This window comes from Trametes versicolor (genome assembly GCF_000271585.1).
Source record: "Trametes versicolor FP-101664 SS1 unplaced genomic scaffold TRAVEscaffold_8, whole genome shotgun sequence".
Classification (NCBI taxonomy): Eukaryota; Fungi; Basidiomycota; class Agaricomycetes; order Polyporales; family Polyporaceae; genus Trametes; species Trametes versicolor.
This window is the reverse complement of record NW_007360328.1, coordinates 1,747,832-1,760,978: the sequence shown is the minus strand read 5'-3', so window position 1 is coordinate 1,760,978 and position 13,147 is coordinate 1,747,832. Positions and strand designations below refer to the sequence as shown.

Below are 13,147 nucleotides of genomic sequence, written 5' to 3'. Positions count from 1 at the left end.
ATACGAACTGTCTGTGTCATGCTATGCTCCCGCATCTGCTTACCTCGCCGCTACTTTCGAGTCTAGCACTTTCGGGCATGATACAGCCTCCTACATGCCGTCTTGGTTTCGAGATCGGTTCATGGGCAATCCTAATGCCCAAGCCAGAATCCCCAAAGGACCTGTCAAATGTTGCTACTACCATCTCCGAAGCGACCGCGAGGGGTTTCTCCTTCTCGGATTGATAGGATATGAGGACCGTCTATGGATGGAGGCCGAATGGCGTTTGTTGGGAAAGCGAGGAGGCGGGCGGATGCGGCCCACACAAAGAATGTACTCCCCGGAGTGATCGCAGATCGGACGGATGATCGCTGTCACGGTACGTCAGGAGGCGGCTCACACTCATGTATATCCCTAGTGACCACAAACGCACTAGCAGCTCCCCGTTCGTCGACGTGGGGCGACGAGTGTGTCCCCCGGAGCCACTGCAGCAGTCGCAACCCGCCGAGCCCCATCGGAAGCGAGCGGCTGAAGAAGCGAGCTATAGCTCAGCGTCACACCCACGTTAGGTCACCATGGGAGGACCCGTGCATCCAGGCTTGGGTTCACTGCATTGTTCGTAGCCCACCGCGCCCCATCGCAAGCGAGTTGCCGGACTGACGACTCATTGGTCAGTCTCACAGCCAGATTAAATCTCCTTGGGGCGAGCCGTACGTCCCTTGGGGTCACTAGACTACCCGGAGTCTGCCTGTCCGCGCGAGTATGTTACTACCGTATGCAAACCAGTGTAGAAATTGATCACCGTTCAATGTATGCGTGCTATTTCTGATCCCGGTAGCGGGAGGCTTGTATCTCATGCACGTGTGCTGGGATACTTGTGCTTATGAACGCAATGTTCAGCGATGTGTTCGCTTTGGAGGGCCTTGGAGGACGAATGCTTTATACGGTATACAAATATTATTTTCCGCAGTGTATGTTACTAGTAAACGCTGCTCACTTTGATAATTTCCACGGGGTGGGAACAATGAGCCCTCGGTTACTCGAAGGGCGCTTCAGGTAGGTGAAAGTCGCAAGTTAGCCACTGCCTCGACTTTGTCCTTCGCTCTCATCAACCGTCGCCTCTGATTGACCCTGGACATCTCAACGTTCAACGACTGTTAATGAAGATGCAGAATGACTGGGGCTCACCGAATTTCCGTGAAACGAAAGCCTTGGACGATACTGAATTTATGTGGCTAAACACGGATATATCGGTACGTGCCAGTGGCCCGCCCGCGCGAGAGTGCTCTGACAGACAATCAGGAATTTGACTTGGTCCACTTATTGGCGGAAGAGGAAGACACGGACCTAGACTCAAGTGCCTTAGAGGCGACCCCACGTCCAATAGAAATGGAAGGCTCTGCCAATGCTGAAGCCGAGCACCCGCCGGTCCAGACGCAGAGCACTCGCCTTGCGGAAATCCACTTTCCCCCCGAGCTGTGGATGCAGATATGCCCACACGTGGAAGACCAGGCCGACCTCGCACGCCTTGCCCGTGTGTCTAGTGGCATGCGGTCGATCGCCGAACGGACGCTGTACGCAAAGGCCAAGGTCACCAGCGTGCCCGCGCTCTATCGCTTTTATGAGAAGATTATCGAAAGCGAATGCAGCAACACTTACGCTCAACGCATCCAGGATTTGGCGGTGGACATTCCGACGTCCGTGTGGCTCGCGGATTGGGGGGTCGCCGCCGCTGTCGTCTCTTCGGAAGCTCTCTCGTGAGCCTGCACATCGAGCGGGTGTTCGAGTGTGGGGGCCGCAGGGAGTCGCCGATCCGAATTTGCGCCAACCTGAATATGCCGCGACTGGGGTATTTGGAAATTGCAGACACTGGGTTGTACACGGTCAGTTGCATACTGCTCGATCAAGAAAGGAGCTGACGCTGATGAGTTTCTTGCAGACGTATACGTCATCGCAAAAACCTTGGCGAGGGCCTTTCGCAGCGAATCGAGTAGACGGCCTAAGATACAACTCGCCTGAGCAGGTGAGAGCGCGGGAGAGGCTCCCACGTCTCAGGGAGCTGGTATGGAGCCCAATCGTCGGCAAGGACTACACGCGCTTCTCGCGAGGGTACGGAGATGGATTTGGCGGGTTCGTGAAGTGGATGAACGAGGCGGTATCCGACATGGGAGCCCTGCCGCTGGAGACCGTTGCAATCCACGTTGAGAAAGATGTGTTCAACTTCGAGCGTCGACTTTTCGCGTTCGATGCTTGGGATGGGAACAGGAGCCTATGGTCCCCCGAACTGGCGTCGCGCTGGCGGGATTATGAGGTGGTGGGCGCGGATGCTTGAGACTGGGACGGAAGAGATACCAGCTGAGATGTTGTACGAGAGCAGCTGCCCAAGGTTCGATGATTTGTACGGAAATAGGACTATCCTCTCCCATGTATCAATACTGTACCGGTTGTAACATGTGCTCACCATAGGTTATGCATGGTCATGATGTGATCACGACACGTCGAGTACATCTCTGCGTGTCTGCCTGTGTGGGTGGGGCCTGAATCGCAGTCAATGCCGCCTACGTTGCGCCCACTAGATATTATGTGCCGTCCATACTTGGTACAGTCAAATAGTACCTGCCACACACCATATCAGGCCTACAATCAAGACGACAGAGGTGAGATTCGATCGCTCACCGTGCGAAGTATCTGCGCGCTTCAAACCTGCCAGTGGTTAAAAGACCGGTTTAGCCACTGTCCACTGTTCATCTCACTCTACTCACCACCACCAACACGCCCTTTCCCACCAACACTCCCTACACGACGCTACACTCATGCAGCACTCCAACGACCAATCCTTCGACGAGATGAAGACCGCGAGCGTTGTAAGCGTCGACAATGCACATGCCGAGGTTGAGAGCGCGGTTCGAGGAGGTGCGTCCGTCGTGCCTTGCCCGCGAGTTACTACTGACGCGACAGAAGACGACCATATGCCGCAAGCTTCCGAAGGTGTTTCTGTGGACAACCGCGATATCCCAAACTCTGCGCCGGTTCACGCCCGTTTGTCGACATGGGGCGACGAATGTGTCCCCTGGAGCCACTGCAGAGGTCGCAACCTGCCGCGCCCCATCGGAAGCGAGCGGCTGAAGAAGCGGCCGCGAGCTATAGCTCAGCGTCACACCCACGTTAGGTCACCATGGGAGGACCCGTGTATCCAGGCTGGGGTTCACTGCAGTGTTCGTAGCCCACCGGGCCCCATCGCAAGCGAGTTGCCGGACTGACAACTTGTTGGTCAGTCTCCCAACCAGATTAAACCTCCTTGGGACGACCCGTACGTCCCTTGGGGTCACTACGGCGGTCTCAAACCGTACCGCACCATCGCAAGCAAAATGCTTGAGTTGCATGGAGTTCGAACTCATTGCGACTGGGAGGAACACACAAATCAGGTACGCTAGCGTTACGTATACTATATGTTAGTGAGATGACTAACCTTGAGTTGGATTGACATTCTCTATTCTCTGTGGTCGCATCGGAAGGCTGAGGTACTCCCACTAAGCAAGACGGCGGGAGGAGAATTTGAGGGCGGGGAGAGGGTATAATGGACGCTCAGTCACTGACAACGGTGGAGGGTGCGTGTGTGCGGTCAGCTATGCCTCAGCTTCTAGCTAACACGGCCTTCATTCCAGTCTAGAAGGCGAACTGTACACACTGAGGGATTTTGCAGATAGGAATTGGCTTCAGCGTCGCATTGTATGAATAGGTGGTCACTCACTGGGACTATAAAGAGTTCCGATGGGTGGGCGCCGCCGTATTGATCTCGGCGGGGGTGGCAATGGCGATCTCACGGGTGTACCAGCCTAGCGTATAGTATTCAGCGGTCAGCCCTTAAGGGTCCCCATATTTTCTGTTGATATGTAGAGCCCAGAGCAGTTATGCCGCTACGACGTCTCCTGATGTCGTCGCGCTTCCAGGCAGGGTATCCGGATGCTTACTTCCGCAAGTCAGCTGCGGTGAACGTCATATTTTCTTCCAGATATGATTAGGGCAACGGTTTAGACGACATGTTCTAGGGGTTGTTGGAGATCGGGTGAAAGAGTTGCAAGACTGCGTGAGCGCAGGTGAGCGGGCATGAAGAGAGACGTGCCTGCGTCAGCCTGAGCCTGCGTCCGAGCGCGTTCCAGCGCTTATTGAACGCGTCTTGACTAGGACTCTTATGCTCTATTCTTAAGCAGTAGTCTTGTCCTGTTCGCGTTCGCTTTTCATCCTCGGACAACAATATTGTGACTAGTGCTACTTCTCCGGGACTTGTTTCTTTGGTCTTCAGCACTCTGTCGTTGCGCAGCTGTCGACGAGATCCTTAAGGGTCACCTCTCATCCCGGTCATCTTTTCCAACGTTCGTTTCCGCTTAGTTGGTGTGTGCCCGTTCGTTGCTCCGCGTTATTCCTCATCTTCGCAAGCTCAAATTATCGACTGCCGTCGTGTTCATAATCGAATGCTCTCGATATTCACCCAGGAAATCTTGGCGATCAGTGACACGACCCCGACGATTATCAGTCTACCTCGTTTTTCGAACCCACAACCCACAACCCACATCGCCCGGAGATACCATACAAACCTTCAAATACTGTGTAACTCGCTTGCTGAGATCCTAGCAAGTCTCGCAATAGCTCAGCAGTGCACGGCAGATGGGAAATGGTGGTTGGATACATGTTTTCAAGTGCGTAGTGTCGCTGTCGTTGATTCACTGCACGCATACTGATCACACTCGTAGTTTGGATGAATGATAGTTTCTTTACACGTGCAGCAGCACCAGGTACTACATAAATGAAGTGGGGCAGCCATTTTCGGCCCTCAAACAGGATATGTCTACCTAGCCTCGTACCTGGCGGCGGGCGCGAGTGTCCAGCAGGACGATGTACGGTACGTGGACATGCACTCATCGGCGATATCGTGTCGCTTTTATTCTTGCGGTGGTAGTCTCCGACACAAGGGGGAAGCCTTGTCGTCACACTTGGCGGAGCTGTTCATACGCATCTGCCTGCTCAAGTGTCCATTAAAAAATGAGGGAGCTGCATGGCTTCTCGATCCACCAAGTTATCACAATGTGGCCTACATAACCCCGGCCTCTATTTCTGTCGCTCAAACAGCTAGGCTACTTACTCCATGTCCGGCGTCGCACGTGGGATTTTGCACATCTGCCAACTTCAGAGGGTCTCGTGTTGTCAGCCGGAGACACGGACCCCGGTCGCATTTCTCTAGAGCCTGTGTGCCGGGCTTTCAAGACCGGGAGCAGCTGTGTAAATTGCCCTTGTCCCTGTCTTGTGAACTCTGGCCGGCCCTGCATCATCGCGCACTGCATGTCAATGTTTGTGGCGACACTGCGCAGACGCCTTACAGCACCCCGCCCGAGGCGCCTGCTGAGGAACGACGATCAGCCCGGAGGGTGATAGCAAAGATCTCTGGTGAGGTACCCATCTTCTCGCAGTCTGCATGTATCAAACTCACTCTATTGCTCGCAAATTCGTCTTCTAGTGCCGTGCACGCCACCAGATCGACTTTTAGCTTGGTGTGTGCCGTATTGAGCCACCTTACTTGCCACGTCTGAATCGCTTCAAGTTAACAGCCATACTGGCGGCTCACCTACGCTTGCGGTGGATAGTTCTCTGCGCATCGACCAAAACGATGGTCAAGTATCCTAGGCCACCTGTCGTAACACGGAAAACACACGATCACCGTGGGAGAAGCACACTCCCGTACGTCTCTTTCGACTTGCGACAAGCATGGCATCATTTGTTCTCTGTGACTCGCATGTCGGACCGAATCCTATGGAGAGTTCATAACGCGCCTTTAAGTTTCTAGCATAGGTTAGCACCGAGGCAGGCGCTGAGCCGCACTTGTCGTTGACAGCAACCCGCCGCGCTCCTCTTAGCCTCTGCTTATCCGACAGTTACCCGTTGATGCGACCTCAGGGTACAAGGCCTTCGGGCGCGAGTCACCACCGCGGTTTGCCTGAACACATTGAACGCGACCCTCGAGCGATGCGCACGACTGCGCAGACAGGCTGTGTTCGTCTCCGGGGCGCCCAACACGTCCTTGCCCGTGAGCATTTCCCCGCCTACCTGCCCTTGTGTTCGCCGCATTCTACCACGATCATCTCGCACGCAGGCCGCTTCTTTCACGCGGTACGCGTCCCCGCGGGGCGCGCCAAGCGGGAAACGGGCGGCTCGCCCGCTGTCTGCACCGCTAATCCTCCTCCTTCTGGTGTCCACAGACGCCTACACATTCCGTGATCCTGCCCGTTCTGGTTAGGGCGCCGCGAGATCACCGGGAGCGGGGTTTGCGCTAGCCTTAGGAAGTATCACGAAGCCTGCCCCAACCGGATCTAGGGATTGCGGCGTCCGTAGCGTGGGCTTGTGTACGCACGCCGGGCACATGGCGGGTGCAGCGCCGAATCAGCCCGTCTCTACCGTGTTGTGAGTCGTCGTGCGCGCTCATCACTTGTTGACATATAGAGCAGGGCTGATGTTTTTGGACGAGATTTTGCTCGTTTCGGGCTTGTCCATCCTGGCGGCGTATTCCCCGCTTGACGCCCCGGGCTCTGGAGGACGCGAGTCATGCCGGCGAGCGAGCGAGCAGACATCGCCGTACGCCCTCCATTTCTCCAACGGCGCGCTCCGGGGGCGGTCGGACGGGTCGACTCTACCCTCATGTCGAGCACCGTTAGAGTAAGAAGTACATCAAAAACAGAGCAATTGGTAACCTCGTCCCCGTTGTCGCGCGCTCCATGGGTCGTCGTGGATGCGCGTTGGCCCCCCGGAGGAACATCTGCATCGGCCGCTGAGGTATGCATGAGAGCTATATTCTACCTCCCCAAAGTTCTGACATCCCCACAAAGATATCGAATGCCAGCGGCCGCCTGCTGGGCGCTGCACAACGAATCTAAAATATTGCTGTACCGCGGCCTCCCTTAAGCCCGCCCAATTCGGGTGCTCAGCGCGAGGGCTCGAGTCGCCCCATCGGCCTTGCTATGTCGCAACATTCTCCTCCCGATCACTTGGTTTTCCGCGGTGCCCATGGACCATATCGCTACGCATGTGCCCGCAAGGCCCATTTGTTACTCAGGCCGACGACAGAGCATAGCGGCAGACAGACATATTGTTTGTGCTTGGTAAGGGATCTCAAACCGCCTACCGTTCGGTCTGTAACTTACCAGTACTCTTCCGGCACCCTGAAGCAAGCCTCCTATACGTGTTGGCCGACCGCTTGCTATTAGTATATGCCGATCACTTGTGCCAGGCATCGGTCAGCAGTCAAGACGCCGCGTCGGCGGTTGCTTCCGTCTGTTCTCTTCTATCCCGATCGGTCATCGTGGTGTTCGATCCAGTCGCTACTTTGAAGGGGTCGTACCACACCAGGATGCCTGCGTAGTACACCGCTTTCGGTCACGGTGCGTGTGCGTTACACAAAATCATGACGAGCTCCCGGTCAGTCGCCTCTTCTTTCCATAATATCTACGTCGCCTTCAGGACCTCGTACCAGCGGTAATCCTTGTGCTCGTCATCAATACAGGTACATCGGCTGAGCACACTCAATCATCGGACCAGTGTCAACCCTGGCGCGCCCCTAGAGGACGCGTCAGGATCGTGACTCCGTAACAAGACTCTGGACTCTGCTTTCAGTACTGCCCGCCCTCGCCGAGAGGCGTGCATCTTGAAGGGTGGCCTCTACCTTTCTACCGTTTCTCTTTGCTTACGCTCCTTGTCCCAGGTTTCAAGCTCGATCGGCTGCACGAACCAAAATAATGGGCGCCCGTTGTGCTCACTCCGGCGGTACGCCGCCACACGATCGATCAGGGGGCGCATCCTCCTGTGTTCAGCACGCCCCTGTCCGGCGTTCAAACATGGCCACCTCGCCATTGGTAGCCCGGGATGAGCGATGCGCCTGGTGAGCACTTTGTTCTACCGTTCAATTGTGTCCGACGGGACGCAACGAGGCCAGGCTGGACGCTTTCTAGCCAGGCACCTCGCCCTACGCAGCACACTGGTGTATATGATTGATTTCATTCTTCCACCACACTCACGGTCGCGGGTTGCCTACGGACCACAGCACCCTTTCGTCTCCATCGTCATGCCCATGATGATGGACATAATGCTTGACGATGCACCGCATACTGCGGTCTCGAGTTGTTTGCAACGGAACATACGTCAAGCTTGACGCGTCCAGTCTGCACGTCCAGTGCCGGGATGTGCGGATCCCAGCTGCGTCCGAGGGTCCACGCAGCTCGTCAGGAGGGCGTCATGATATACGGCGCACCGCGCACAGTTTGCAAACGGGGGTGCGCGACTGCGATCGCGGGCAGGATCCCAAGCTCGTCTCGCCGCCGCGCTGCGCCCCGTGCGCCTCCCTCAAGGCATTATTGCCTGTGATACAGCCCAGGGCGCCATAGTGTCTTACTCCGGGAATATACGCCCAAGTGCTATTTTGAGCGGGGGTAGGAGGGCGCGCGGCCCGGTGCTAAGTTCAGAATCCCGGGATGCCCAGCGCATCCGAGTGTGCGCTCGTCGCTGCGCATCTCCGCCGCCGCCTTCGCGTGCTCCCGCGGCTTTCAGACTGGCTCATCAGGGTGCTATTATACGATGCTTCCTCATGAGCTGGGCAGAGGTCTTACTCGACCGTCAGCCGGAAATTTGTTGACTGCGGAGGAACAGGGCTCGTTCAGAGTTGGACGTAGCTCTGTGCTTCGAGACTTCGCACGAGAAGACACACCTACGGGCGCTGACGTCGACGCGGGAACAAGCAGCAAGGGACATGCAGTTCTCGTCGCACTCGCGGGCCGGGGCGGACATTGGAGGATGCTGTCAATGCCAGTACTTACCCGCGGACTCGCGGGCGAATCTCGCTACTGGCAAGGAACGTCGCTCTTGATATACAAATGCGAAGCCTCCGATGTCCCCAGGACAGAGAGGCGGCGGCCCGCGTCGACGCCCAAGGAGCCCGATGCGACGACACCGGTGCCATCCCGGGGCTCCGCCACGGATCTGCCGTCCACGACAACTCTCATCTCTCACGCACAGTCGGAGTGCCGCTCTGGGGGCGCGTATGGTCACCCCTTGCGTCCCTCGCGCGGGCCGTCCATCATCTCGCTCGCGACTTCGAGGCTTCGACTGTCTACGGCCCTGAGTGGGGGGTCGCTCACTGGAGGAACACGTCTGCCCAGATGGCGGGTGGACGCAATCCGCTCGCGCGAGTGCGCCGGACGTCCGACGCCTGATCTGACGCAGAACCGCGTCACGCTGTCGCCTCCAGCGCACGCGAAGCGCGAGTCTGACGGCGCCGTCAGTGTCTAAGAGAACAACGAACGCGGGGGCACGCCCACGCGTCTGTGCTGTGCGCGTACGAGGCCGTTTGGGGACGACAGCGGGTGTCTGCGCGACGCTGCTCGCCCACGCGCGAGGCCCTGGTGCCTGCACGAAGGGGAAGGAAGACGACGTCAGCCGGGAGTGTGTCTGCGTCTCAGGCTCAGGCTATCGTACAGCGTCCGAGCTCGCCCACACTCTGTTCTGTGTCCCTGGAACACTGCGTTGACGGGGTGGCGAGTTGCAGGGTACGTCGTCTCCGCCGTCGGGCTCGAACACGATCGCGTGTGGGGGAAGGGCTTCATCTCGCTGCGGGTGGGGGGATACGGCGGCGGGCACGTCCAAGCAGATAGAGTTGGCGCATGACGCCCGTGCCGGCCAGGGACGAGAAGGTGCGAAGAGTGCGCGTGGGGGCGGCTGGGCCCGAGCTGCCGTACGCGTCGATGCTTCGCGCGAGCCCGGACGGACGTCCGCGGTGCGTTGTCTTCAGGGCGTGCTAATGTGACGACGGGGCGGCTGTCTGCGGTGTATAGTGGACGCGACGCGGCTGCACTCAATGGCAGGGGCGCTCTCTGGCTCTATGCGGCTCTGGCTGAAGGGGACTGCGAGTATGCTGAAGGACGACTCGGATCTGGTCAGGTACGACGATACTACGTACGATCAAAATCGTGCTAGCGCTGCTGCTCACATCTCCCCATCTCTCAGCCCGGAACAGACCCCCAATTCACGAACAGATCTGAGGAGGCCTGCCGGCGGATCATCATACCATGGCCATCGACGACGTCCACCGCCCCGCCCGCTCGCCCACTATCAGCACCCTGTCACAGCAGTCAATCAGGCAGAACCCCGTTCACGTAACGGTGGTCAGCTAGCCGTACGCACGGACGGACGATCGTCACTGTACTGCCGTCTGCGGTCAACTCATCGAGTTTCGTGGGCAGCTGTCACGGCTCTCACTGCTGCGTCTGCCACGAGGGCCCTCTGGATGCCGAGTGGCATGCCGGGCGTTCCCAGGGTCGCAGACGCGACCCGGCGGAGGAGGGTGAGAGGGCGTGTGAGACGAGAAGCGGGGGCGGGCTTCCGACCGGCGGAAGGGGGCTCGAATCTGGATACTGAAGGGCCGGAGAGGTGCGAAGGCGAACACAGCGATATTCCTGGGCTTCGGGAGGTGGGCGATCGTGTGATGGAAGTGCTGTTGACATATATGGATAGTGCGATTTTCGTCGGGGAGTTTGAGGGGTGATGGGGTGAAATGAATTTCTCTCTGGATCTACTGCTACGTACATGGCGCTCAGCGCAAAAGTTGACGTTGAGCTCGAGGAGGCCCCGGGTGCGCTGGTAACCGATGCCGAGTACGTTCGCGGCCGCATATGCATGTACGGACCCGCAAATCCCTATGCAGGATGCCATCCGACCACGAAGCATCCCAACTGTTGATCCTACACCATCGCTCGGTATTCCCAACCACGCAGCTCAATAACCCTACTGAGCCAGCGCACGGCGGGCCCCGTAGCGCACGCCCGCCGCAGTAGGCAACACACCTCCTTCCCAGCATACACTACGAAGTACGATCCTCAGCCCGAGCTCGACGAGCGAAAGCCAAAGCCTGCGGACCGGGCCCTCAGCGAACCGACCTGCGCCCGCATAAGCCCGGTCTCGAGCTCGTAGTGCGATTGGCGTCCTCTCCGGGGCCACAACCTACTGTGTTAGCCCCCGCCGAACCGAACCGACCTGCGTCCGCCCGCTCAACCCGCCGGTGCCACAAGCCCGTCCCCCCTGGGCCCTCTCGGGTCCGCACGCGCACGAGCGAAGAAGGCGCGCTCGGGTACCGTGCGTGGACGCGAATAAGCATCGCCATGGGCACGCGCGCCGGCTCGACGATGCTGTGCTGCGCGGGGTCGGGTATGGCGAGCCGCGAGTGCGGGCGGGTGCCTCCCGAGGTCGTTGTTCTTTCTTATTCGCTCGCGTGGGGGTGGTTACTCACCGTTCGGCGTTGACTGGGGCGGTGGCCGGTGCCGAAAGGTGGCTGCTGAGGGGGCGCGCGCAGAGTCAAGCTCGCGCGTAGAGTCGAGCCAGAGAGGTCGCCCGGTGGAATGAAGGAGCACGCGCGCGGTAACTTGCGCCCTTTCGGGGCGAGAGATGCGAGCTGAAAGTCTGCACGGCGAGGGTGATCGGGAGATGGGAGGTGCGTGTGATGCGCGCGTGCGTGCGAGGGCGAATCGGGCGGGTGCGCGGGAGGCTGTGTGCGGGCTGATGATGAGAGGGCGAGTCGTCATGATGATGGGGCGGTGGCAGGGCACAGATGTCAGGATGGCCGGGGCCTGAGCTTGACTTACGCCTGCAGGTCTACGGGGACGTGCAGCCGATGCGATGGCTGAGCGTGGGCGAGGTCGACCGCGACAATGGATGTTACAGTGCAGCAGCAGTGCCATGAGGTGCAATTAATTATGCCGAGCTCGAGATGGTCGTGTACGCGACACACCGTGCAGAGAGAGGGATCACGACAAGCCCGAGGCCAACTGCTTGAGCGAAGGCATCAGGCGAGGCTGGGGACCGGGGATCTTTGCGATCTGCCATGTCAAGGCTCGCGTAGGTTCACGGCGCATCCTGTTCGACTCCGGGCTTCTTGTGCGACCTGCCAGGGCAGCCGTTGCATGCAGGATGGCCGTCTGCCTGCCAAAAGTCCCCCGCAAGCGGTCCTCGAATATCTGCGCGGGTCCCCTCCGTCGGTCCGGTCGTTGCCTGGCCCGCACGCTCGGTGTCGAGGGGAGGGCGTGGAATGTGCAAAGGAACGCGTGGGGGTCCGTGTCCGCGTCCGAGCGGAATGGACAGATCTCCTAAGCCTGCGCGAGCGATCATGTCGACGCGCGTGCGTATGTGTTAGGCCGAACATCATTTCATTATGGCGTTGAGAGAGAGTGTGTGTGCGATTTCGAGGCGGCGAGGGGGCGGCAGGCCCGGCGGGTGGAGGTGGGCTGTGCGCCGGGCTGGCCGGAGGACGTCCGGGAAAGGCTCGCGGGCGAAAGGGGAGTCGGGCGAAAAGCCTGAGGTCGCTTTCGAGGTCGGAGCGCTGGGAGAGAGCGTGGTGGACGCGGGTGGGCGACTATGTTGAGCTGGAAGGGAGAGCGCCGCATCGAGGCTTGCCAGATTTACTTAATCACCTCGCCCTCCCTCCGCCGTCGCCCTGCCCCGTCCCTCCCTCTCCCTCCGTCCCGCCGCCGCGTCTCCCGTTCCCCTACCTCACCCCCAGAGCCCCGCTCGCCGTCGAGCGTGTGCCCTACTAATTCTAATCCCTGTCCAAATCACACGTCCTCCTATCTTGCCTGCCCTACTACTCAGCTTGATAATTCGTCCGTGCCCCTGGCCCCTGCGCTGTCTGCTTGTCCCGCCGAGGTCCGTGTCACTCTCGCTGCGCCCTCCTGAGCCAGCTCTCGCGCGTGCACCTGTCTCACCCGTCCTCCGCGGACCCCCACGCACACACAGTAATGTACGTCCATCTCCGCAGTTTCTCCTCCCGCCCGATCGTCCTGTGCTCACCCGACGCGTCCCCGTCCATCCTTGTTCCCCCCGCCCGCCTGCAGTTATACATAGGCCGAGCACGTCCCGCACCACCCACTTGCACGCTCTCTCTCGTCTCTGTATCCCAAGTCCCGTTCGCAGGCCCCCACTTTCGCACCCGCCCTTCTGAAGAGTACTCCCCGTATAATGGACAGCCTAGTTTCCCAGCACCCGGCCGCATACAGCCAGTTCGCGATCCAGGTCGACGCGCACGCCTTCCCCCACCCTCCTCCTCCGCATCGTCCTCTGCATCCTCGTCTTCTTCACGATCGGC

General features: G+C 58.9%; 3 protein-coding genes across 3 annotated transcripts; all 3 read left to right on the top strand.

The window, feature by feature from the left end:
* Positions 1-1,145: 1,145 nt before the first annotated feature.
* On the top strand, positions 1,146-2,311 carry TRAVEDRAFT_49599 (uncharacterized protein; the record flags this gene model as incomplete). The annotated part of the gene is made up of 3 exons (XM_008042099.1): positions 1,146-1,232; positions 1,282-1,736; positions 2,035-2,311. 3 exons carry the CDS (start codon positions 1,146-1,148, stop codon positions 2,309-2,311), a joined length of 819 nt encoding a protein of 272 aa, XP_008040290.1.
* Positions 2,312-2,792: 481 nt separating this feature from the next.
* On the top strand, positions 2,793-3,413 carry TRAVEDRAFT_49598 (uncharacterized protein; the record flags this gene model as incomplete). Its single annotated transcript, XM_008042098.1, has 3 exons — positions 2,793-2,892; positions 2,941-3,194; positions 3,255-3,413. The coding sequence occupies 3 exons, from the start codon at positions 2,793-2,795 to the stop codon at positions 3,411-3,413; spliced, it is 513 nt and encodes a 170-aa protein (XP_008040289.1).
* Positions 3,414-10,599: 7,186 nt separating this feature from the next.
* TRAVEDRAFT_73195 (uncharacterized protein) lies at positions 10,600-11,153 on the top strand (the record flags this gene model as incomplete). The annotated part of the gene is made up of 2 exons (XM_008042490.1): positions 10,600-10,667; positions 10,718-11,153. 2 exons carry the CDS (start codon positions 10,600-10,602, stop codon positions 10,845-10,847), a joined length of 198 nt encoding a protein of 65 aa, XP_008040681.1. The 3' UTR covers positions 10,848-11,153.
* Positions 11,154-13,147: the final 1,994 nt, after the last annotated feature.